Below are 26,259 nucleotides of genomic sequence, written 5' to 3' on the forward strand. Positions count from 1 at the left end.
ATTTCCCCATAAGAAATAATGGAAACTCAAATGATTAGTTCCACAACCATTTATTCATAAGTCCTTCAGTTTATAGTCCTGATAAAAAGATTATAGCAATGTGATAAGTTTAACCATAAAATGTCCATCCACAAGGGGATTAGAAGAAAAACCCAACAGGAGTTAGAGTATTAAAGAGAAGAGAGGCGCCTCTAAGTGTAGCAATATGGTTACGTTTAATGAAGATACAACATTTAGACACTTGCATGTTTGATGATTAAATAAGGCACATTTACGTATGCAGGCATCTGGGGTAATGCTGTCCATGTAGACCATCCTCCGCACACGCTGCCTCTCACCACTATCAGCCTTCCATCATACCCAGGAAGACAACCCTGCAGTAGAGTGATCTGAAAGCGAGGCTTGAGGCGTGGAGCGCAGCGTGGAAGAGACGATGTCTATGGTGGTGAGGAGGACGGTCTATGTGGACAGCTTCCCCCTCCCCCGGATCCCTGCATACTTAGATGTGCCTCTTTTAATCATCAACCATGTGAGTTGCAAAATGTTGTACCTTCATTAAAAGTAATGATATTGCTACACTTAGAGGCGCCTCTCTTCTTTTTTATACTCAGTTGTGACATGACGCTACTTGTATATCAAGACATCGCTTGTATATCGAGTCAAAATTTATTAAAAAATGTTGCTTGTCTTGCAAAATGCTCTCAAACCAAGTTACTCTCAAACCAAGGTTCTACTGTATTTATTAAAACTATTGTGTTTCCATGCTGTGGGAGACCAGATATAGCGAATGCAGGGTCCTGGGTTTAGTAACACTTTTTAATACCAGCCCAACACTTCAGCTCACACGATTGAGGTGGGATTAGTGTGACACTTAGTGGTGTGTAGATGTAAATACATGCTTAGTTTAGAATATAACAGTAGAGGTCCTCAGAGTGTTTTTTAATGACCAAAATGTTTTTTTTTCTTCCAGTATACAAGACAGAATTGGAGAAAGACATTGTTTCTGACACATCAGGGGACTTTAGGAAACTGATGGTGGCGCTTGCTAAGGTGAGTGGCACAAGTTGGCCCTACAGTAACGGATTATTTTGCATCAACCAAGAAATGGCATTGGAGTGTAAGGTGGATAGAGACATGTATCTCCATCTACCGTAATGTGCAAAAGTCTTATGCAGGTGTGAAAAAATGCTGTAAATTAGGCATATTTTTAGAAATAGAAGTGTTAAGTTTATTTTTATCAATTAACAAAATGGAAAGTAAACGGAAGAGAAATCAAATACATTTTTAGTATGATCACCCTTTGTCTTTAAAGCAGCACCAATTCTTCTAGGTAGACTTGCACACAGCTTTTGATGGAACTCAGCAGGTAGGTTGTTTCAAACATCTTGGAGAACTAACAACAGATCTTCTTCTGTAGATGTAGGCTGCCTCAAATCCTTCTGTCTCCATGTAATCCCAGACAATTGCGATGATGTTAAGATCAGGACTCCAGGACTGTTTGTTCTTTACACTGAAGATGGTTCTTCATGGCATTGGCTGTATGTGTGGGGTCGTGTTGCTGCAGAAGAATTTGGGGCCAATCACTAGGGGTGCAACGGATCAAAAAACTCAAGGTTTGGATCGTTCCTCGGATCAGAGTCGCGGATCGGATCATCATCATATATAGTCCCCACTGTAATATTACATCTCCCCCCACTGTAACACATCTCCCCCCACTGTAATGTTCACCACATCTCCCCACCCCCACTGTAATGTCCCCCCACATCTCCCCGCGCCGCTCTGGGGAAGCTCACCTAGGCAGCCGCCGGGTGTAGCAAGATGGCCGCCGCTCCGGAGCTAGGCCGAGGCCTTTCCTATGGGTTCAATCCGCGGATCGCATGGTGTGCCGATTCGTGGACGTTGACGCGTTCGGATCACGGATCAATGACGATCCGTTGTACCCCTACCAATCACACACCTCCCTGGTGATATGGCATCCCTGAAGCATGGTGAGAGGTTCCTTGCAAGGCCGGGGCTGCATTTCTGCAAATGGGGTTGGAGATTTGGTCAGGATCAATGGTGTCCTCAATGCTGAGAAATACAGGTAGATACATGCCCATCATGTCATACCATCAGAAAGGCGTATAATTGGCCCCGAAATGTATTCTGCAGCAGGACAACGACCCCAAACATGCAGCCAATGTCATATAGAACTATCTTCAATGTAAAAAAGAACAAGGAGTCTGGAAATGATGGTTTGGCCCCCCACAGAGCTCTGTTCTAAACATCAAGTCTATGGTAAGTTCTTCTAGATGTTTGGGACAGCCTAGTTGACAAGTTAATTCAAAAACTTTGTGCAAGTGTACCTAGAAGAATGGAGGCATTGTTGTTTGCTCAGGTGTTATTTTCACTCTGTATGTGAACAGTAAGACCCCTTTCACACTGAGGTGCTTTGCAGGCGCTATAGCGCGAAAAATAGCGCCTGCAAAGCACCCTGAAATAGTGTCTCCCTTCACTCCAGTGTGAAAGCTTGAGTGCTTTCACACTGGAGCGGTGCACGGGCAGGACGGTAAAAAAAAGTCCTGCTATCCGCATTTTTGAGGCGCTGTAGAAGCGGTGAATACACAGCTCCTAAAGCGCCCATGCCTATTGAAATAAATGGGCAGCGCCGGCAAAGCGCCACTGCACAGTAAAAACAATGGTAAAGCACTGCTAAAAATAGCGGCGCTCTACCGCCGATGCCCCCACCGATTATATCTAATGTTAATGGTCACATACATTCTCATCAACTATGTAATTCCTCTAAACAGTGTGATCTCTTTATATCCAATCAGATGGGGGATTATACAATTGAGTTGTAGTGTTTGTACTGATTATTTTTTATCACTAATCATAAATATTGGCCGATGTTAAATTTTACAGAAATCACGAATACCAATATAATGGGATTCTAAAAATGTAGAAATCTTACTACACTGACGTCCATTGTATTTTCTCACCACACTGTCTTGTATGTAATATCATTGCGGCGATTCCTGCGTTTCATTTGTATCTTCTGACAGCTTTACCTTTAGCAGAACTGAAAAGAAGCGGGAAAATTATTTCTACTTTTTGTATCATTGTGATCTGTAACCCCAGAAAATGACCTGTATGATCTGTATGTTTGTATGCAGGGCAAAAGGCAAGAGGATGGTTCAGTGGTGGATTATGAGAAGATTGACCAGGATGCCAGGGTAAGTCTATTTATATACCATGCTGCAATCACATTATACACAGACACACTTTTCATATTAAAGTGTAGTTCTCTAAAGTGTCGGTAATATTTTCTAACCCTTGTAAGTGATAAAAGAGGCAGCTGGCTCCAGCCACATGAACAGGCCTATTATACCCATAGTATTATTATTATTATTATGCCTATAGTAAAGGGTCTCTATCCAGTGTACCAGCTAGTGAAACTTCAGTTTCAAACTCCAATACTCGATTTTACTATATGGCTTTTATTTTAGTATGGGTTTAGATATTTATAGAGAATTAAAATTAAATAACTTCTGCCCTGATCTACCAGGACACTCCTTATTGTAAATTCTTCTGTACATAACTTCTCACTCTTCCATAACACGAGAACCAGAATCGGGGCTCTAATCCTTATGTGAATTCCTATTGCGGCACAGGAACTATATGAAGCCGGAGTGAAGAGAAAGGGAACAGATGTAAGCAAGTGGATTACAATCATGACCGAAAGAAGCATTTGTCATCTACAGAAAGGTATGGCGTTCATATAAATCTGGGCTGAAAATGAACGAGATTTCCCTGAAATATGCTGTAGGCTGGATACCTCCTACTTTAAAGCATTGGGGGAAAAATTTCTTACAGCTGAACTTTAGACCAACGTTTAGCTGAACTCCAGACCAACCGCTTAAAGTGGATGTAAACCCGATTCATGAAAATTGAGCTAGGCACATATATTTGCAGTGTTTTCTTATCTCTCTTTAAAGCACTATGTCCTGTAGCTTTCTCCTGCTCTGTTCTTCTGTTAGCATGTGAAAAGGGGGAAATACTGCGCTGATCTAAATATCAAGTGAGCAGCCACACAAGCAATATGACAAAAATTGAAAATAAAATAGTGAAACAATATGCAGCGCTAAAAATTCTTATAAAGAACAAATTATGCATCAATGTGATGATAACGCAATAACCTGTGAATGAGTGTCCATTTGAAACAACCAGCACAAAAAGAAAAACACAAAGAAAAAAGTCCATCAATATGGAGTGTATGACCACATCCTCATCTTTGGAAAAACTTTCTGCACGGTAGAATCGGAAATAGATGGAATACTCTTACCAGATGTCGTGGATCTGCTTGTCAGCGACAACAGATCACAAAGGCATGTAAGGGATCGGCTCGGCTCTGCTCGGCTGGATGTTGGTACAGTGGTAGACTCACCACGGGGTATCCTGTTGAATGGCTGTAGGCCTAGACTGGAACCTCACCATAGGTGTACTCGCTCCAACTCGAATCCGTGGACAGGAACCAAGGGTCCGATTCTTCACACGCCAACTGGTGATACGAACAGTGGTGTCCACTGATGCAAGGTGCACACTGGTATGGAGTTTTGAAAAAACTTTGTATCCAAGCAAGTCATGCAGGGAAGAGAAAGAAAACAATGCTCCGGATGGTGCAGGTAAAAGAGGATAGGTTTTATTGAAATAAAACCAATGACATGAAAGTGATCACTTCAGTAAAAAATTGAATAAAAGCAATATGGGGTGCAGGTATAGCAAGCCCGACGCGTTTCGTCCAAGTGGACTTCAACTGGGGCATCTACCTTCACCCCCATATTGCCACATATATATAATGAAATTGCTTAGTCAAACCAGGTGGGCGGACCAACCAGGTAAGCTCGGTAATTAACCAATCTGATCCGGCAATGCTCCTTCTGTTAGCAGCCTGATAACTTCTGACAAATTCTTAGACACGTGAGATAAAAGTAGGCTGAAGTTTTTGTTGGGGAGGGAGTTATAAATAGATTAGCAGGCAGCTTTTCATGTCACAGAATACCTCTGAGAGTCTTTGCCTATGAGGAGAGAGGGGGTGTGTGCCTTTCCTCTAAATCGGCTGTCTTGGCTGTATGCCCAGGCTTCACTGCAGTGTTGAACAGGAAGAGAAAATGAAGGAGCACCATTTCTCTTCTAGAGATTACTAGTGTTACATGATTGACACTATGCAATGCACTAAAACCAACATGACCTACAGCTGTTGACATTGACGTGGCGGTCGGTGGTGCGGTGTGTCACTCTGACACACTACGACACCGCTCTCGATAAAGAGCCTCTGATGTAGGCTCTTTACCACGTAATCAACCATGTCCAATCACGGCTGATCACGATGTAAACAGGAAGAGCCGTTGATGGGCTTTTCCTCACTCGTGTCTGACTAATCGGCTGCTCTCCTGACGGGGGTCTGTGCAGATTGTTTATCAACGCAGCCCCCCCTCAGATGCCTGTCCAGGACCACCAGAGATGGCCACCACATTGGACCACCAGGAATGCCCCCCTAGACAACCAGGCAGCTGCCAATCGGTGCCCAGGCAGCTGCCAATCTGTGCCCAGCCACAATTCCGGCCAGTGCCACCAGGGATGCCACCAGTGCAGCCTATCGGTGCCATCCATAAGTACCCATCATTGCAGCCTTTCATTGCCCATCAGTGTCGCCTATCAGTGCACATCAGTGCCGCCCATCAATGCCACCTCGTCGGTGCCACCTTAGTGCCTGTCAGTGCCGCCTTATCAGTGCCCATCAGTGAAGGAGAAACCCTGATTACAAAATTTTATAACAGAAACAAAATAAACTTTTTTTTTTTCAACATTTTCTGCCTTTTTTTTATTTCTTTAGCAAAAAATAAAAACCACTGAGGTGATCAAAAGAAAGCTCTGTTTGTGGGAACAAAATGATAAAAATTCTGTTTGGGTACAATGTTGCATAACCGCGCAATTGTAATTTAAACAGCGACAGCGCAGAAAGCGGAAAATTGGCTTGGGCAGAAAGGGGGTGTAAGTACCTGGTATTGAAGTGGTTAATCACCACTGTTTTTTTTGTTTTAAATGTTTTGCTAAATAAATTAAAAAAGACCGAAAAAGTTTTAAAAACAAAAAAGTTTTCCATAGTTTGTTATAAGATTTTGCAAACTGGCAATTTTTTTATTATTCACACAAATTGCGGTTCCCCCTCCCTTTTTTTTTTTTTGCTGGCATTTGATCACCACTCGTTTTTGCTGTTACATAAACAAAAAAAGATCGAACATTTTGAAAAAAAAAAAAGAATATTTTCTCATTTCTAAAATATATTCAATAAAAAAAAAAATGTCTTCATAAATTTTTGCCAACATATACTATGCTGCATGTCTTTGGTAAAAGAAAAAAAAATCCCAATAAGTATATATTAATTGGTTTGTCTGAAAGTTATAGTGTCTCTACACTATGATATTTGTATTGGAAGTTACACAGCTATAGATGCTACGCTATAAGTCGATGATCAGCGCCATTACAGTATGACTGTGATAGTGTGGTGGGCAATCTCCTGCTAAGAGACATTTTTTGGGCAGGTCATTAACCACTTCAGCCCCAGAACGATTTACCTCCTTCTTGACCAGAAATTTTTTTTGCGATACGGCACTGCGTCGCTTTAACTGACAATTGCGGGGTTTTGCAACGTTGTACTCAAACAAAATTTATGTTAATTTTTCCCCACAAATAGAGCTTAGACAGATTGGACACTTTTTTTGGGACCATTGACATTTATACAGAGATCAGAGTTAAAAATAGCTACTGATTACTGTATAAATGGCATTGGCAGGGAAGGGGTTAAAACTAGGGGGCAATCAATGGGGTTAAGTGTGTTCTCTCGGGGTGTATCTAACAGTGGGGAGATGGGACTGACTGGGGGAGGTGACCGATCGCTGTTCCTAAGTACTGGGAACAGATGAGCTGTCTCTACTCCCCTGACAGAACGGAGATCTGTCTGTTTACACGCATTGGCTCCTACGTCACGCGGCGAGCGTGCCCCCCCTATACTTAAAGCTCCCACGGTACAGCTATGGCGATTTGTACAGTAGTGCCATACTGTCTCCGTCAAACGGTGGGCGGTCGGCAAATGGTAACGAACACTGACGTCGCTAGTGACACTAATACAGTGATAATACTGTACTAATGAGACTGGCTGGGAAGGGGTTAACATCAAGGGATTACATATGTGCCTAACAATGTGCAATCTGTGCTGCTTTTACATTTTTTATATGTTTTTTTTTCTCCCTGTTAATATTTCATAGCTTTTATTTTTTATTTTTTGGCCGTCATATAATAATGTTGGTTGTTTCCATTCTAGTGTTTGATAGGTACAAGAGCTACAGCCCATATGACATGCAGGAGAGCATAAAGAAAGAAGTGAAAGGTGACCTGGAGAATGCGTTCCTTAATCTTGGTAAGTTTTTTTGTTTTTTTTCTCGGATTTAAACTGAGATCATTAGGAGGATCAGTAAATTCTATGAACATTTCTCTACACAGAGAGATGATTGTTGGGTACTGTATGCTTACCAATGTCTTAGTTACTTAAATTGTGAACCATATATATGAATGTTAAGTCTGAAGGATAAGTAAAAAGTTTACTCTGAAAAGAAAATATAATTCTGTCCAGCCCCCTCTATCATTAGAATTAAAAATACTCCCCTTCTGATGAAGCCTCATAGGTTGTAAAGTTTCCTGTCTCTCTGGCCTATGGGGAGAGTACACTGTAGCCTCTGGTGTGCCAGATAGGAAGAGGATATGTTGGCGCTTACATTTCCATAAAAACTAACACCCCGACTTGTCAGGGGTGTAAGAAGCATGTCTTGGAAGCATACATTAGTTCCTGTGCTGAATGTTTACTATATTGGGCTTTAAGAGGATAGTGAGCAAAGTTATTTTTATGAGTAAACTTGCACGTATCCTTAAAACTTACGGATTGTTGTTCTGTTACCGCATAACTCACATGGGCTCAGACCATTCACCACCACAGATAAGTACCACTTACCCATTCCCACAAAGATTTAAATTGAAAATATACAAAAGAAATTTCACTAATGTCCCCAGATGTAAATACATTGTCAGTCACTTCATCCAGCAATGCAAGTCAATCATAAGTAAAGGCATTGTAAATCCTTGTCACTCTTGACGCCCGTTTCATGTTTACTGCCACTAAATGACAGATCCCCGGCACTACAATAATTTAATCACAGCGCCGGGGATCCCCAGTGACAGATAATGAAGGAATGACTGCACACCACGACTGGTTTCCAAAATCCTTTATTGGACATCCCAAAGTGACACCACAGGACACAGGATTTGCCTGGTAGACGCGTTTCACACAATACAAATGTGCTTAATCATTACACAGGTATGTCTAACTGATACTCCTTAAATAGCCCCACCTTTACCTTACACAGGTGTCCGGGGGTATAGATCAAAGACTTCCTCTTACCATTAATAAAAGGTAAGAGGAAGTCTTTGATCTATACCCCAGATACATTTGTATTGTGTGAAACGCGTCTACCAAGCAACTCCTGTGTCCTGTGGTGTCCCTTCGGGATGTCCAATAAAGGATTTTGGAAACCAGTCATGGTGTTCAGCCATGCCTTCATTTTCTATTGCATGCAGAGGCAAGCTGGGGCGGGCACCCACAGGTGCCATATGGCCAATGATGCCCTCGGATCCCTGACTGTTTTTATATTGCAGCATCTGGTGATTCAGACTGGCAAAGTGACCAATTTGGGCCATTTTGTTCAGTAGGTCCTGAATCTTATCCCTAATGTTTGTTGGATTGAGATACTTGGGATCACACCATTTCCTGCAGCTTTTCTCTATTGATTATTTGGATCCCTTTGTGGCCAGCTTGATATATCGGTGTTGTAACCTCTCCTTATTGTTTTCCTCCTACAGTGCAGTGTATTCAGAACAAGCCCCTGTATTTTGCAGACAGGCTGTACGAGTCAATGAAGGTAAGAGCAACATTCACAATTCATTTTAAACATTTTAACAGAATATTTCAGTCTCTTGAGAAAAATGAAAGGTCAATCCTATCCTCCAAACTTTAAATAATTGAAGGGAAATGAGTCCTGCATCTCTTTACACCATATTCTATTTTAATAATCTGTGAGAAAACTCAGACTTCTACTTGATTGTGTAGCAAGTGCAAATGTAACATTTAATAGGTCAAATAGATTGGCAAGTCCAGGGTTTCAGGGTCCCAACCAGAAAACCTATGTGCAGAGAAATGCATAGGCTGTCATTGCATTACTTCCATAAATGCTAGATGGCTTCTGTACTTGTACTGTACTTGATCTGGAACAAGCATGCAGATTCAGAGCTCCGTCTTTGCTGCCATTTCAGGGGCTGCATCCTTGTCTCTGTGGAAGAAAAAGCATTAAAGTCCCTTTGATCAGCAGTGACTGTCAAGCCAGGTTTTCCCATAAAACACAATGAGAACAGTGCTTATTATACTGTAGTTTGCCCTGCAACATACTAATAATGTTCATGGTAATCTGACCCACAAGAACTGTGTGTGCATTCATTGAATCCTAAGTCTCGTATTTTCCAGACTACACTAGGTCCTGGAGCAATGCTATTTTCTGGTATGGCTGTACTTTAACTCTTATCGAAGTATAGGAGGGAAAAGGAATTTGTACCCACTGTAAAATTATTTTCTTAAAGTCCATCGATGGACATAGGGATCCTTTCACCTTAGGATAATACTGCCACGTACATGGGGTCTAGGTACTGTCAAAAAATAAATAAAACTGTAGTCCAGCTCAGTATAATCCCCTTTTACTGCCAGGATGTGTAAGTAAAAAAAAAAAAAAGGTGGGTACCATGCAAAACCGTTGGACCGCTAAAGGAGGATAGATGGTTGCTCTGGTAATGAGAACAGTGACCATGATAGAGTACAACCCCTGACTGAACTGACGCAGGGACTGGAACAATGGCCAACAAACCCTGCAACAACTGTTTTTTTAAAGCGGGATTGCAACTGCTGATCAGTAGGATCCTTGAATGTGAAAGTATTTCTAAACCCGATTGAGGAAGACCTTGGAAGAGTGAGTGCAATAGGAAGGTCTTGCAGCTGCTGGAACTCTGAAGCACCCGAGATTAGAATTACTAGGCAGATTCTCCAGATTTGGCTGAAACAATCTTTTAATTGAGAAAACTGTAACTCCTCATGGATAATCTTGTCAGGTAGAGCAGTGGTCATCAACCCTGTCCTCAAGGCCCACTAACAGGCCAGGTTTACAAGATGACTGAAATGCATCACAGGTGATATAATTTGCTGCTCAGTGATTGCAGTATTCCAATCTGCATCTCCCCAATGTAATACATAAAACCTGGCCTGTTAATTGGCCCTGAGGACAGGCTTGATGACCACTGAGGTAGAGGTTGAAGTGACTCCAAATCAAAAATGGCCCCTCTGATAAATGGTTCAGAGGCTTACTGCAGCCGAGGATAGATCGGCCATAGTCTTGTGTGGCTGTAGTAAAAATCTGTGCCAACAAGGCAGAGGAGTTGGCCTCACCTGGTAGAGATAGAACTCCAGCGATGAGTTAAAACTCTATATTCATAGGAGAGGATCCCAGGTTGCAGATGTTGGCACCTTCAGAAGGCACAGAACAAACCTCTCCAGAGCGGTTAGCGTGGTGTAATCTGGGTTAACCTGCTACAGCGAGATGGACCTCTTTTGTGTCCAAGAACAGATGTAACAACAACATAGAGGTAAGGCAGCTTAAGCTTGGAGGATAAGGCAAGGCGTAGGGACTTACAGAAAACTAGACAGTTGGTAGCCAGTAATAAACGTTCAGGGACACCACAATCCCTGGTGATCCAAACAAATAAAGTAACTTGTGGTGTTCGGGGCGTGGCCAAGATGGAGGACTGAGCGGTCGCACTTCTCGGAGCTCTGCTGGCTGCCTGAGAATTTATCCGTCCCCTGGTCGTAATTTGGGGCTTTGCTGACCGGGCCCTATACCGATGCAATCCCGCTTGCACAAGGGAGGATCTGGCAGGGGTAAACCGGTTAGTTTTCCGCCGATCGAGGAGATCCAGCTAGTTCCCCCTGCGTCCTGTGTGAGTCCTTGTGACAGGAAGGGCGTCAATATGGTGTCTCAGACAGACATGCCGGATGATACTCAGCTGCCTGAGACACTGCCTCAGCCCAGCTTTGTGGCGGACATTATGACCGCGATTGCCTCCTGCCAGGCGGCGCTAACGACCAAGATTGAGGCGGTTCAGCTTGAAATGGGGCACATGCGGCAGGACATTGACAAGGTCCGCACTCGAGTCACGGAGGCGGAGGAGCGAGTGAGTGCTGTGGAAGACACCGTGCATGAGCAATTCTCGGCTATCCGGACCATGCAGAATAAGGTGAAGGCCCTGGAATATAAAGTTGACGACGCCGAGAACCGGAATCGAAGGAACAACCTCTGAATTGTCAGTTTGGCGGAGGGCCAGAGTCCGGCGGTGTTTGTGGAGGATCTGCTGTAAAACCTTTTGCCCCTATTATGCTGTGGAGAGAGCTCACCGGGTCCCCCCTAAGCCAAACCCTGTGGGGGGTCTGCCCCGCACTTTTATCCTCAGTTTTCTGAACTTTCGGTACCGGGATGAGGTGCTACGAGCGGCGCTGATGAAGGGGGAGCTGCGCTATCAGAACACCAAGTTGCTCATCTTCCCGGATTATTCGCTTTAGACACAGAAACAGCGGAAATCCTTCCAAGTGAAGGCCCTGCTACAAGCCCGTGCTATCCGCTACAGCATGCTGTTTCCTGCGCGGCTACGTGTGCAGGATAGGGAGACGACTATGTTCTTTACGTCCCTGCAGGGAAGCTTTCTCCTGGATCGATACCCTGCCGCCTCATCGCTGAGAGGGGAGAGGTGGCCTCTGCTTGTGAGTTTGCAGCTGTGCTGCCCTTGTTCCTGGCTCGTGATTCTGGACTACCTCCCCTTGCTGCCCTGGCCATCTGTTCAAGTTCTGTTTTGGCTGGACCCCAGGGAGTTCTGTCCGGTGGACTGCTGGAACTATTGTTGCTCTCAGGTACTGTAACGTTTAAGTTTTGTGCCCCTGCTTGCAGGTGAAGTTTATCTGCTCACCACCTAATGTTACTGTGGTGCCCTGTGTATCCCTATTTGACTTGACACTATACCAGACTGCCCTTGATACGGTAACTTATCCTTTTGTGTATCGGGTATAGCTATGGAGACTATATGTGCGGCTATGGGGTTCTTTTCTTTTTCCCCTGCAGGATCTGTGGTGGGCCGGCATCTCCAGTTTGGACTGCCACCTGGACTTGGGTGCGGACTCCTCTGGTTCATAGACCTCTACCTTATTGACTTGGTTTGACAGACCTGTTGTCTGTAGTTCGGGGGTAATGCTCTCCATGTTTGGGATGGGGTGGGGTGGTTTGTTTTCTGTGCTGCGGTTGCAGTTTTTAAGGGGTTCTGTTTTAACTTGCTCACTTATAACATGCATGACCTTTTCGTCCTACAGGTTCTTCGACTACTGATTGGGGATGGGGAGGTGGGGGAGCCTCTGCTCCCGGGATATTCGTGCCTTACATCCTTTTGCACCACTACTGGTGTATCTATATCATGGGGTAACATGACCTAGCTAAAGATTGTTTCTTGAAACACCCAGGGCCTTAATTTGGCAGTTAAGAGGTGCCTGGTGTTTCAATACTTACAAAAGGCTGCTCCTCATGTTTGTATCCTCTTGGAGACTCATTTGACGGGTCCAGGTCCTGAATTAGTTAAGCCTATCACTCCACTTACTCATGTTATGCTCGAGGAGTTAGTGTGCTTGTTAGGAAATCGTTGCCTTTCCAGCTTTTGGAGGTGCACACGGATCCCAGGGGTAGGTATGTGGTTTTACATGCTAGCATATATGATAAGCGATTGGTACTGGCTGGAGTGTATCTTCCTCCGCCAGCCTCAATACAACTGCTGTATGATCTTATGGGGATTATCCTGGAGTATGACACACCGCATTTTTATGTCATTGGGGATTTTAATATGGTTCTCTCTCAGGATCTGCACAGGCTGTACCCTTATGCTAGGCCTTCGTCGGACCTCTCCTGGTGGGCAGAGGCGTATGGTGTGACAGATGTGTGGAGGCACTTTCATCTCTGTACCCGGGAATATACCTGTCCCTCTGCCACATATAAGACCCTATCTAGGATTGACCTAGTGTTTGGCTCTGTACCGGCCCTTAACTGGACTCGGGGGGCCTGCCACTTAGCTAGAGGAATTTCTGATCATGCCCTCATTTGTATCGTGGTGTCCCTTGGGGAGACCAGGGGTATGAGTTTGTGGTGCCTGTACAGATACTGGGCCTTAGATGCTGGGATTCAGGAGGGTATGGAGGAATCTATATGTGACTATTGGACTCTGAATCAGGACTTGGTTGGCTCCGGTGTTAGGTGGGATGCATTCAAGGTTTTTGTTCGGGGTGAGTACATTTCCCGGATTTCCTTGTCGCAGAAGGTGGGGGCAAAGACCCTGGTGGATAGGGAGGAGGAGGCTGGGAGGTGTGAGAGGGAATTTGTGGCTTCCCCCTCTGACGCTAATTTTTATGAGTGGCAGCGGGTTCTCCGAGACCTATCCTTGTGTAGGATTGACCAAACTAAGAAAGCCATGCTACACTCGACCCAGAGAATGTTTGAATACGGGACCAAAAATGGTCGGCTGCTGGCTAGGGGGCACATCCCTTTTACTCATATAGCTGGGATGCGGGAGGACGGGTGCTTACATCTCCAGAGGGCATTAATGATCGGTTTTCCCAGTTCTTTCGGGAGGTCTATTCCTCTAGGGCTCGCTACCTGTTCTCTGAACTCCAGGCCTTTTTGGGGACCGTTGACTTCCCTGTGTTGGCAGAGGGTTCTAGGATGGCTCTGGAAAAGGACATCACCCTAGAGGAGCATGACCCATGACTCAACTGGATCTCGTGTAGTTGCCTCCCTTGACGCCAAAAAGGCCTTAGATTCGGTTGAATAGGAATATCTGTGGGAGGTCCTACATGGTTTTGGATTCGGCCCTAATTTTATTCACTGGATACGGATGCTATATGGGAGCCCAAGGGCGCGGGTCCGTACTAATGGGTGGGTCTCGGATCCCTTTCTGTTGTTCAGAGGCACTCGGCAAGGTTGTCCTCTCTCTCTTGGCCTCTTTGCCTTGGCACTGGAGCCTCTGGCAATTTTGGTCAGGAGGGTTCGGGGGCTTTGAGATTGACATCACTCAGTCTTCCAAGACGATGATTGAGAACAATCCCTGACACTGTCAGGTCTCAGCTTTGCAAAGGGGGCAGTGCATGCTATACATTCTGCAGGGTGCCCAAACTTTTGCAGACGCTATTTTTTGGTTTTCTGTAATTTTGAAAGTGTGAATGATGGAAATAAAATCTAACTTTTTTTGACATATTATAAGAATGTCTAATCTGTAATTTGATGCCTTTTGGAGATTTTTCCATCTTTCCTTGGCTTCGTTATGCACATTAATACAAGTTTTCACCTGGGGTGCCCAAACTTTCGATCCCCGCTGTATATCTTACACCAGTTAGATTGCATAGGATCTACCCTGACAGGGACCCTCATTGCCCTCGTTGCTTGGTCCAGATGGGTGATTATCTGCATATGATCTGGGGTTGCCCCAAAGTTCAGAATTTCTGGAGGGAGGTGTTTGAATTGGTTAACCTTAACCACTTCCATACCAGGTACTTACGCAGCTTCCCGCCCAAGCCAATTTTCAGCTTTCAGCACTGTCGCACTTTGAATGGCAATTGCGCGGTCATGCTACACTGTACCCAAACAAAATTGTCGTCCTTTTTTCCCCACAAATAGAGCTTTCTTTTGGTGGTATTTGATCACCTCTGCGATTTTTTTTTTTGCGCAACAACTAAAAAAAGGCTGAAAATTTGGAAAAAAAATTACGTTTTTATTTTTTTCTGTTAATTTTTTTGTAAATAAGTTTTCTCTTTCAATTACGGGCACTGATATGGCGGCACTAATGGGCACCGATGAGATGGCACTGATGGACATCGATGAGGTAGTACTGACGGGCACAGATGAGGTGGCACTGATTGGCGGCGCTGGTATGCGACACTGATGGGCACACATAGGCGGCACTGATGGGCACACATAGGCGGCACTGATGGGCACACATAGGCGGCACTGATGGGCACACATAGGCGGCACTCATGGGCACACATAGGCGGCACTGATGGGCACTCATGGGCGGCACTGGGCACTCATAGGCGGCACAGATGGGCACTCATGGGCGGCACTGATGGATACTTATGGGTGGCACAGATGGGCACTGCTAGGTGGGCACTGGGCATGGATGGGCACTGTGGGGTGGCACTGATGGACACTGGGGTGGCGCTGATGGACACTGGGGTGGCGCTGATGGACACTGGGGTGGCAGCACTGATTGTTGCCAGTCAGTGCCCATTTGTGGGCACTGACTGGCATCTTTTTTCTTTATGTTTTTTTTTTATTTATTTTTTTAGACTTTTTTTTTTTTTTTGGCTTTTTTTTTTTTTTTGCCCACCCTGGTGCTCCAGGGTGGGCATCCCTGGTGGTCCAGTGTGGCGATCCGAGGGGGGGCTGCGCTGATAAACAATCAGCGCGAACCCCCCCTGACAGGAGAGCCGCCGATCGGCTATCCTCTACTCGCGTCTGTCAGACGCGAGTGAGGAAGAGCCATCGGCGGCTCTTCCTGTTTACATCGTGATCAGCCGTGGTTGGACACGGCTGATCACGTGGTAAAGAGTCTCCGCCGGAGGCTCTTTACCGAGATCGGAGATGCAGGGTGTCAGACTGACACCCCGCATCACCGATCGCCGCGATGCGCGCCCCCACGGGCGCGCGCGGCATGAAATCCTGCTGGACGTTCTAGAACGTCCTGTCAGGATTTCATAACCTCTTCCCGGACGTAAATCGGCCATAGGCCGGGCGGGAAGTGGTTAAACTAGATCTTTCACTTCCCCTGACGCCGGAGCTAGCCCTACTTGGTATACCTGATGATGAACAGAGGTCCCATCATAGCAAATTGCTTATAGCATACCTGCTCTTCTATGCGAAGAGGGCGATTATCTGCAAATGGTCCTCTCCTGATCCTCCATCCATATCCTCCTGGTTGGCGATGATTAATACTGCTCTCCCTCTTTACAAATTGACATATATCAACAGGGGATGCCCATGGAAATTTGATAAAGTTTGGCAGTTGTGGTTGTCTCCTGGTGAGGGGTGATCTCCCTTCTCTCTCCTTGGGGGGTGGCGGGACTTCTGCTGAGGCGCCCTGTTCCGTTTTAAATTTTTTCCCTATGGTTTAGTGATGCTTCCTTGAGATTTCTCCTCTTGGTAGGTTGTTTTTTGTTTTTAGCCCTGCTGATCCTGCCTTAAAGACTCTTATATGTGCACCTAACTAATTTCTCTGTTATTCTCTCTGCTTATTGTGGATGTTGTTCATGTGACTGCCGTTCATATATAATGTCATGCCAATCGGCTGCGTTGGCCGAATGTGTTTGTTACATGTACTGTATTCTTTGCTCAATAAAGAACCAATGTTTATTAAAAAAAAAAACTGTGGTGTTCAGCCCAAAGAAACCTACACAGACGGGAACTAGCTAGGCTTCCTGTGCAGAAATGGTCAAGAGTGGCGTGCACCACATTAACTAAGCAGATAGTGTATATACCACCTGCCGCAGCTTCTGTGCCTGGTCTGAAATAGAAACTAGCGCAGGGCTGCCCCTAACTAACAGAGAATGCCGCAGTTCTCCATATGGAAAACTGCCACAGATTGCCAGCAAGTGTGACCTTGTTATGAGCTGCCTACATTTCTGTACCCCCCACTGGATGAGAAAGAAAAACGTTTTATTTTATGATTTCTGACCAGCATGCCTCTCATAGGTCTAGTTAGTTTGTCCTTCTTGTAGACTACTTTAGAACTGAAAGGCAGGTTTGTCTGTTGTGAATTGTCAGTATTCAATTGGGAATTAACCTGTAACTTTTTTATTTCCAGGGAAAAGGCACCAAAGATAAAATCTTGATCCGGAATATGGTGTCCCGCTGTGAGGTAGACCTGCTTAAAATCAAGGCAGAATTCAAGAGGAAATATAACAAATCTCTGTCCTACTTCATTTCAGTAAGTGTGATACAACTTTATTTTTTATTTTTGTGACCTTGCATAAGAATTATTCCAGCTGTCAAACACATAATTGGATATTTTCAAGTGCAAACTGTAGTACTGAGGGTAGCTGGGGCACGGGGTCACCCGGCCCATTCAGTTATTTGCTTGTCTGCTGTGCAGTTTTCAGACTGCAGGACTATTGTTGGTTTAGCGTTAGACAGCAAGGCATATCCATTTAAGTGCATACAAACCAGCTTCTGGCAAAATAAAAAATTAGCACAAAGTCACAGCTTGAGGTGTGTAATATAGTAAAGGTCGCACGGCTGGTGAGTGGTAGATGCTCCTTACACACTGATAACCGTCCTTTATGCAGCATGCCACCTTGTGCTGACGTTATTCATGCTGCTGTTGCAACTAGAATTATTAGCTAAGGGCAGCAACACATTTAGTAACATTTGTGCCCCCCCCCCCACACTTTTTTTTTTAAATGTAATTCAATATAAGACTTAATTGTAATCCTCATTGTGTGATCATTCTGGATCCTGTTGTGGACATCACCTAAATTCATAAGCAGTGTGCATGTGGGAATGCAGCCTGTACGAACTATAACGGGGTTCAAAATGTTAATATATTAAGTAAATCCTACATAAACTGCATGTGGTATCACCGGGGGTGGTGGGGGGGTCTATATTTGAAGCATTTATAGATACTTTGTGTGTAGAAATACATTTTTAAATTGATCATTGCTTTGTCTTTGCAGCAAGACACAAAAGGAGACTATCAACGTGCCCTGCTAAACCTATGTGCTGGAGATGACTGAGCTACATGTTGTTCCTGCTCCCCCCCCCCCCCCTTAAGATGCCTTACTGCTTGTCCTGACCATATTCTGCACAGAGCTCCCATCGACCTTCTATCCCAGTGTCGCCTGGCTGCTCCTCTCCAATGTACTGACCAATACAATGCTAACATCTAAATATATGTATATTTTTTTTCTGTAACCTGTCTTGTGTGTTTTTTTTGTTTTGTGTGAATATGCATGTCGTTGGGTTTTTTCCATCACTATTCAAAATTGGTTATCTTGCTGATCAAGTCCATTCCATGGTGTGTGGTGGACAGACAACACTGAGCACAGTCCAGGAATCCTTGGGTGCAGCCAAGAAAGAACTATGGGATCAGCCATCCTATTTGCATGTGGACTAAAGCCTACTACAAACGGCAAGGTTTTTTTTTTTTTCAACTCGGTGGGCTGAACTAAAAAAACAGAGCTCAGGTCGGAGCTGCTGTACTAACAGTCCGATGTTAGCACATTGATCTCCACCACTGTTCTGATGAGGATGGCCACCTCGCCAGAACACTTCGATCAGCGTTCTTTGCCCATGATCACCAGACCTTTTATGGTGATGCCCCTTCGACAGAAGCCGGCGGAAAAGGCTGCAGTACACAAGGGCCAAATGTCAGACAGTTTCTATTGAACCAGCCAATGCCACATGACATTTGGCCCTTGTGTACGGGGCTTAAGAAGCATGGGCTTACATGGAATTGCCTCAAACCTAACTAAATGCAGAGAAAGGTTTCATTGGTTGCATTTGGGCAAGAGAAGGAAAACACCTGGCTGGATGAAGTTAGCAATACTTTCTTGCTTTTGCCTCAATTTATAAAACATCAAAACCTTTTTTACAATTGAAACCCTCAAATCGCATATGTTCATTGACCTTCCTTTTAGAGGGCTTTCACACTGAGCCGCCCCAGGTGTTGGCGGTAAAACACTGCTATTTTTAGTGCCGCTGTATCGTCGTTTTTGCGGCACTTTTCATCCGCTAGCTTTTAACCCCCGCTAGCGGCTGAAAAAGGGTTCAATGGGCAGGTGCACTTTAGTAGTGGTGTATTCACCGCTCCTAATGTGCTGCAAAGAAGCTGCTGGCAGGACTTTTTCTGATGTCCTGCCAGCGCAACGCTCCAGTGTGAAAGCCCTCTGGGCTTTCCCACTGGAGTGAATGGAGCGGCTCTTTCAGGGTGCTTTGCAAGTGCTATTTTTAGCGATATAGCGCCTGCAAAGCGCCTCAGTGTTAAAGGGGTCTTAAATACATGTGAAAACATATTAGTTCATTGGGTGATTTTCGTTGCAAAATTGATATTGGTGTGAAGGACCCGGCGGCTGGTAGCTCTCAGAATGGGATTTTGGGTGTTAAAAATCTTACAAAATAGAATTGGCCATGTAAAAAGCACTTTAGTAATATAGGAAGATGAACAACTGTCCTCATAAAGGATTGACAATCCAATGTACAGACAAGTCTCTGCTTAATGATTTCCAAAAATGTGTGCACTCCAGACTGTTAGAACTAAAGCATGATGTACTAATTAAAGTGATATTAAACCCAAAATCAAACATTTATTATATTGCAGCTTACCAATTCTTAGATGTGATGGCTGCATTATTATTTTTTTAGGCTTTCTTCTATTTTCATCTGGTTTTACAGCCAGTAAGTTTGTTGTTTTTCAAAAGAAGCAGCTCTCAGCAGAATGTATGTTAGAGATGAGACAAACCATTGAACTGCAAGGGTGCTTACAATGATCCGCTTTTATTAATGTAAATCCCTTATCCCTAAGGCCCCTTTCACAAGGGCTTTCCGATCAGGTCCGCCTGTCGGTTTTTCAGGGGGGCCTGATCGGACACTCCATTCACATCTATAGGGCAGCGGATGTCAGCAGTGACCTGTCCACTGACATCTGCTGCTATCCGATCCGACCTGCCAAGTCCAGGCGGATGGTGGTCCTATTTTCTTTTCGTCTATTGCAATATTTCTCAACTCCAGTCCTCAAGTAAGCCTGAAAACAGGTCATGTTTTCAGGCTTTCCATTATTTTGTAATAAAGAAAATAATGCGCAACCTAAAAAATTGCATAAACAAGCGACTATAGAAGTGTATATGTGTATAAACTTAAAACGTATGAGAATTAATGTGAATATAAACACAATGCCGCTCATATACAAATGATGAAAGAAAGCAGCAAAATAAGTGAATGAAAACTGCTGCACACTTTCAGCGATAATCCTGAGTGATCACTTAAAGTCCAACAAAAAAAGCAATACAAAGAAACTTTGAAGTCCAAGAAAGAAGCAAAAAAAAAAGAAAACTGCAAGGATTCAATTAAACACAGCAGGGATACAAATCTTCAGTTTTATGCTTCCATCAGGTAAAGGTAGATAAATTGTCCGCTTACCGACTCAGATGGATCTCTGCTATGGAGATTAAACGGGCTCAACACACCGGGGTTGGTTCACCAGGCTCCGGACATGGAAGTTGATCCACAGCAGAAAATCCTTCCTTAGCGAACTTTTTCACCTCTCCATGGGATAACAAGCAACCCTTTGTATCAGCTGGATCTTTGTCCCAGGACACATACACTATCTCTTTCCCAGTGGACGCCTTGTACGGAGAAACGCAGCATCGGGTGGAGCTAAGGACTCGCTGGTAGTCTGTTTTTTATTGGTTTTTATCTGAATGTCAGTAACTTGTTTATTTTAATAAAGGGTACCTTTTTGATATACTGCACCGTGGAGTTTTCCTCTTTTTTTTCATTTATAATATGCCCAAACTGGCTCATTTAACGCCTTTACCGGGAAGAGATAGTGTATGTGTCCTGGGACAAAGATCCAGCTGATACAAAGGGTTGCTTGGTATCCCATGGAGAGGTGAAAAAGTTTGCTAAGGAAGGATTTTCTGCTGTGGATCAACTTCCATGTCCGGAGCCTGGTGAACCAACCCTGGTGTGTTGAGACCGGTTGATCTTCGTAGCAGAGATCCAATTTATCTACCTTTACCTGATGGAAGCATAAAACAGAAGATTTGTATCCCTGCTACTGTGTTTGATTGAATCCTTGCAGTTTTTTTTTGCTTCTTTCTTGGACTTCAAAGTTGCTTTTTATTGCTTTTTTGTTGGACTTTAAGTGATCACTCGGGATTATCGCTGAAAGTGTGCGGCAGTTTTCATTCACTTATATTGCTGCTTTCTTTCATCATTTGTATATGAGCGGCATTGTGTTTATATTCACATTAATTCTCTCATGTTTTTTTTAAGTTTATACACATATACACTTCTATAGTCGCTTGTTTATGCGATTTTTTAGGTTGTGAAATATTTTCACTTTATTACATTTACTTCAAGTTTACTATTCAAACTATTTTTTTATAATTGCAGTACCTTTTCTTTGTCATATATTTTTTGTCATATTTGGAATTTTGTCCCAGTGGGGACAAGTCTTATCCACATATATATATATATATATATATATATATATATATATATATATATATATATATATATATATATATTTTTTTTTACATGATGGCATTGTTTTGCACTTTGTTGCACTATTGCACACCCCCTTTCTTTGGGGATAGCGCGGATTAACCCTACTAAACATTTCCATTATTTTGCACAGGTGATTTGATCAGTTTCACTTCTTTAGTAATTACCAGAGCCGTTTCATCTGAGTGAAATCCTAAAAAAAACATGACCTGTTGGGGGTACTTGGGGACTGGAGTTGCGAAACATTGGTCTAGTGCAGTGGTTCTCAACCCTGTCCTCAAGTACCCCCATCAGCCCATGTTTTGGGAATATCTCTTAGATAAAATAGCTGTCCAAAATACCAAGCCATTGACTCTGATTTAAAGTACCTGTTCAAGATAAAGGAAAACCTGCAAACATGGCCTGTTGGGGGTACTCGAGGACAGGGTTGAGAATCACTGGTCTAGTGGATTGGATGAAAACAGACAGGTGGTCCGTTTTCATCAGATCTTTCCAAAGAGGAGAGTGGGACTCTGAGAGGTCCGTCTCAGCACAGTCAGTGGAGATGGACCTGTAATCAACCTGCTCAGCGAGGATCAGCGGAGCAATCCCCCTTTGAGCAAGCGGATTCTGTCAAAACGGACAAGCCTGTGTGAAAGAAGACAAAAGGGGAAAAAAAACTTTGAAGCTGAACTCCTTATACTTTTAAAAGCATTTAAAGATATTTGGTAGATGCACTAGCACATTTAGATACACTTACACCCCCTTCCCCCAGACTGACAATGCCACTGTTCAAAGATGCCCCCTGTGCTCATTCTTCCAAAGTGGGGGCATTATAATATAGGAGAGGTATTACTGGCCAGATCATCAGGTGAAAACAGTGTAAGAAAAGAAAGCCAACGCACCCAACACATGTAATAATTGGTAAGCTGCGATATATTATTGGTTTTTGGTTTAATACCTTTGCTTTAATGAATTCAGAATCCTAACACTTCCTTACATTGGCAGTCTAGGCATTTTTTATTTTTACATTTCTGCCATGGGCTGAAGTGCTCTTGCCACAGATGATGTAGGATTCCAGTGGCCTTATAGAAATATTAGGATTTTTGTTTTGTCTGTAAAATTCTTTCTAAAGCCACTAGTACACATGGGCTGAATGTCGGGCTAAATCAGCCAGTTCAATAATAAAAAAATGTCTGACATTCGGCCTGTGTGTGGCAGCCGGTACTACAGAAGCTGGAAAACCAGCAACTGACTGGCTCCCGATCCCAGTGGCTGAGAGCACTGACTGGAGTGTTCTGGCAGGGGCACCGTCTCCCTATCGGAACTCAAAAGCACAGTGGGGGAGATCGCTGTAGTATGGTTGGATACATCCGCTCCGACCGAAGCTGTAAAAAAAAATAATAATAATTTGGTGTGTACCAGCCTTTTGAGCCGTGGTTCTCAACCTCAGTCCTGGCCATGTTTTGGGAACTTCCCTTAGATAAAAAAAACTTATCAATACCATGTCATTGATATTGATTTAAAGCTGCTGTGTAAAGGAAAACCTAAAAACATGACCTGTTGGGGGTACTTGAGGACTGAGGTGGAAAACCACTGCTTTAGAGTACATCGCAGGACATTTAATATTCCGGAATGAATTATCCTTGCAATCCAAGGTTTTACTGTATAGCCTAGGAGGCACTGACACTCCAGATGGAATGGGGCTTCATACGATAGGCTTGAGAAATGAGCTGACAAATACATTTGGAGGTACTGGATCAAGAAGCAGCCTGACCCCCCCCCCCCCTGTAAGGCCCTCGGGCAAAACAAACCGGTCTGTTGAAGCAGTAACCCTCAGATAAACTCCAACAACATCCAAAGAGTGAAGCCCCCTCTCCTGAGGATGCTTTGAATTGGGGGGGGGGTGTAACACAATGTCCTGACAAACAAAGAGGCCACCTTTGGTTGGAAAGGACAGAAGCCTCAACAAGTGCAACCAACGCCAAGACCCCGCAAACTGAGGTAATGGTAACCAAAAAGAGAACCTTGTACATAGGGTGACAAGAGAACTGCTTGTAGAGGTTCACAAGGTGATGTCTGCAAACCAACCAAGATTAGATTAAGGTCCCGCAGGAGAGTGCAGAGGCAGAACAATCCATGTGTCAACTTCTGCAAAGATTTCTACCAAGGAATGAAATGCGATAGGTCTCTAAAACAGAAAAGAATGTTGAGTTCAGTCCCTTGCTGGTACTTTAAGCTAGAGACTCTCCGCACCAGACAGGAGAAAAGCCAAAATGTGACCCATGATATACATAGTTAGTCAGGCTGAAAAAAGACACAAGTCCATCCAGTTCAACCACAAAAAATAAACAAACAAAATAAAAAGCACAGTACAATCCCATACACCCAACTCCATACCCACAGTTGATCCAGAGGAAGGCAAAAAACCCCAGCAGAGCATGATCCAATTTGCTACAGCAGGGGAAAAAATTCCTTCCTGATCCCCTGAGAGGCAATCGGATTTACCCTGGATCAACTTTACCTACAAATCTTAGTACTCCGTTATATTCTGTACATTTAGGAAAGTATCCAGGCCTTTCTTAAAGCAATCTACTGAGCTGGCCAGAACCACCTCTGGAGGGAGTCTGTTCCACATTTTCACAGCTCTTATACTGTAGGGGATGAAGCTTAGAAGCCTCACACCAGGCTGAAAAGGCCTTCCATGTAGGGTGGTGCACCTTCCTGGAGGTCAATGTGCTCACCTGAAGTAGGGAAAGGGATTCGAGTCAGAAACAATGCTATCTCTCAGGACCTGGGATTCAACAGCTATGCTTAATGAAGAAAACCGCTGTATGAACTCACAGCCCCTCCACACATCCATTGGTGCTGGTCCAATCTACAATCGTGACACTTGAAGAAACATAGAAGTAGGCTGACCGCACTTCAACAATTTTGCAGATAAACATGATTTGGAATCTTCAAAGAAAGAAAGATGGTAGATCTAACCCTGCAACAGCAAGTCTTGAGATCTGGAAGAGCCCACGGGTCATCTGCCAAGAGATTATAGATGTTTGCATCTTCTTGGCCAAGAACGTGATATGCAATCAGAATCACCCGAACGGCCTCTACCTTTATGGGGAAGGCATAGCTTTATTATTTATTACAGGTACTTGTATAGCTCAGGGAAAACTGATCCCAAGGAGTCACCAAGGCACCTACCACAAATGCCCAATGACACAACTGAAAAAAGCTCTTCTTGGATTCCAAAAGTGTCACTTGTTTCTGTCCCGTCACTTTTACCTTCTATTTAAGGGGTAGGAGCATTCCCTTCCCACAGTGATATCCAGGGATGGTACAAACGAGCCCGGGTAGTATACTGCGAATGTGGAGGATACTGCTTCAGCACTACAGCCTAATGACCCCCCCCCCCCCCTTACTCTGCCCTACATACTCATGACCCCTTTACTCAGCTGTACAAACTACTGACCCCCATACACTGCCCTACATACTATTTACACTAGCCGGAACTCAGGACAGCCAGTAGCAATGAGGCCAGCCAGGTCTGACACTAGGTGAGCAAGGCAGCCTGTTTTTCCTTCATAAAGGACTATCAGGAATGTGTGGTTGACAAATTACTCACCAGACAACGAAAGTGAACATCAATTTTCTCACTGAAGCTAAGGCCCTTGTCACACAAGCAGTCCAATCACCCCTATCCAGGGATGGTACAAACGAGCCCGGGTAGTATACTGCGAATGTGGAGGATACTGCTTCAGCACTACAGCCTAATGACCCCCCCCCCCCCCTACTCTGCCCTACATACTCATGACCCCTTTACTCAGCTGTACAAACTACTGACCCCCATACACTGCCCTACATACTATTTACACTAGCCGGAACTCAGGACAGCCAGTAGCAATGAGGCCAGCCAGGTCTGACACTAGGTGAGCAAGGCAGCCTGTTTTTCCTTCATAAAGGACTATCAGGAATGTGTGGTTGACAAATTACTCACCAGACAACGAAAGTGAACATCAATTTTCTCACTGAAGCTAAGGCCCTTGTCACACAAGCAGTCCAATCACCCCCTGTCACACTGGCTGTCCACTTTTGAGCCCGACCCTTCAGTCTCCTCTATGGGCAGTTGGATGTAAACTGACTTATTTCTGTTTACACCTGGCTGCCTCCGGGATCTGACCCGGCAAAAAAAAAAAAAGGAAGGGGATCTGTTTTTCTCCTGGCTGGATTGGATTGTAGTCAGACAACAGCTCAGCTCAGAGGGGGATCAGCAGATGCCTTGCTGAGAAAAAACAGATCCAGCCCATGTGAAAGGTGCCCAACATTTAAGGCCCCTTTCACACACGCGGCTAGTATGTCCGCTTTTTAGAGTTGTCCCGATACCACTTTTTTGAGACCGAGTACAAGTACTGATACTTTTTTTTCAAGTACTCGCCGATACCGATACTTTTTTTTAATGTCATGTGACAGCGGCAGTATTTTTTTTTTTTTACAGTGATTTTTTTTGTTGGGGGGGGGGGAGTGAATTGTCAGTGTTTTTTTTTTTATTTACATTTAATTTTTTTTTAAAATATATATTTATTGGATTTTTTTTTTTAATCAGCCCTGTTGGGTCTTTGGAGAGATATCAGGGGTCTTAAAAGATCTCTGACATCTCCCCTTTAAGACAGAGAAAGGGACTAAGGACACATATTCTCCAGTTCCTTTCTCAGCAGCCTCAGCTAAGAATGGAGAGAATCTCCTCTCCAATCATAAACAGTTTACGATGCTCAGTTAGATGAATGAACAGAGTCAGGGA

The 26,259-nt window shown here is 44.1% G+C and overlaps 1 protein-coding gene across 1 annotated transcript in view; it reads left to right on the forward strand.

Moving 5' to 3' along the window:
• ANXA2 (annexin A2) overlaps positions 1-18,173 on the forward strand; it is a 59,393-nt gene extending 41,220 nt beyond the window's left edge. Inside the window, exons 7-13 of the mRNA XM_040342975.1 lie at positions 971-1,050; positions 3,153-3,212; positions 3,651-3,744; positions 7,361-7,456; positions 8,950-9,008; positions 17,068-17,190; positions 17,936-18,173. Of these exons, the coding sequence (XP_040198909.1) occupies positions 971-1,050; positions 3,153-3,212; positions 3,651-3,744; positions 7,361-7,456; positions 8,950-9,008; positions 17,068-17,190; positions 17,936-17,995 (572 nt within the window). The 3' untranslated portion in view covers positions 17,996-18,173. The remainder of the gene's footprint in view (positions 1-970; positions 1,051-3,152; positions 3,213-3,650; positions 3,745-7,360; positions 7,457-8,949; positions 9,009-17,067; positions 17,191-17,935) is intronic.
• The last annotated feature ends 8,086 nt before the right edge of the window (positions 18,174-26,259 follow it).

This window comes from Rana temporaria, chromosome 3, assembly GCF_905171775.1.
Source record: "Rana temporaria chromosome 3, aRanTem1.1, whole genome shotgun sequence".
NCBI classification, from domain to species: Eukaryota; Metazoa; Chordata; class Amphibia; order Anura; family Ranidae; genus Rana; species Rana temporaria.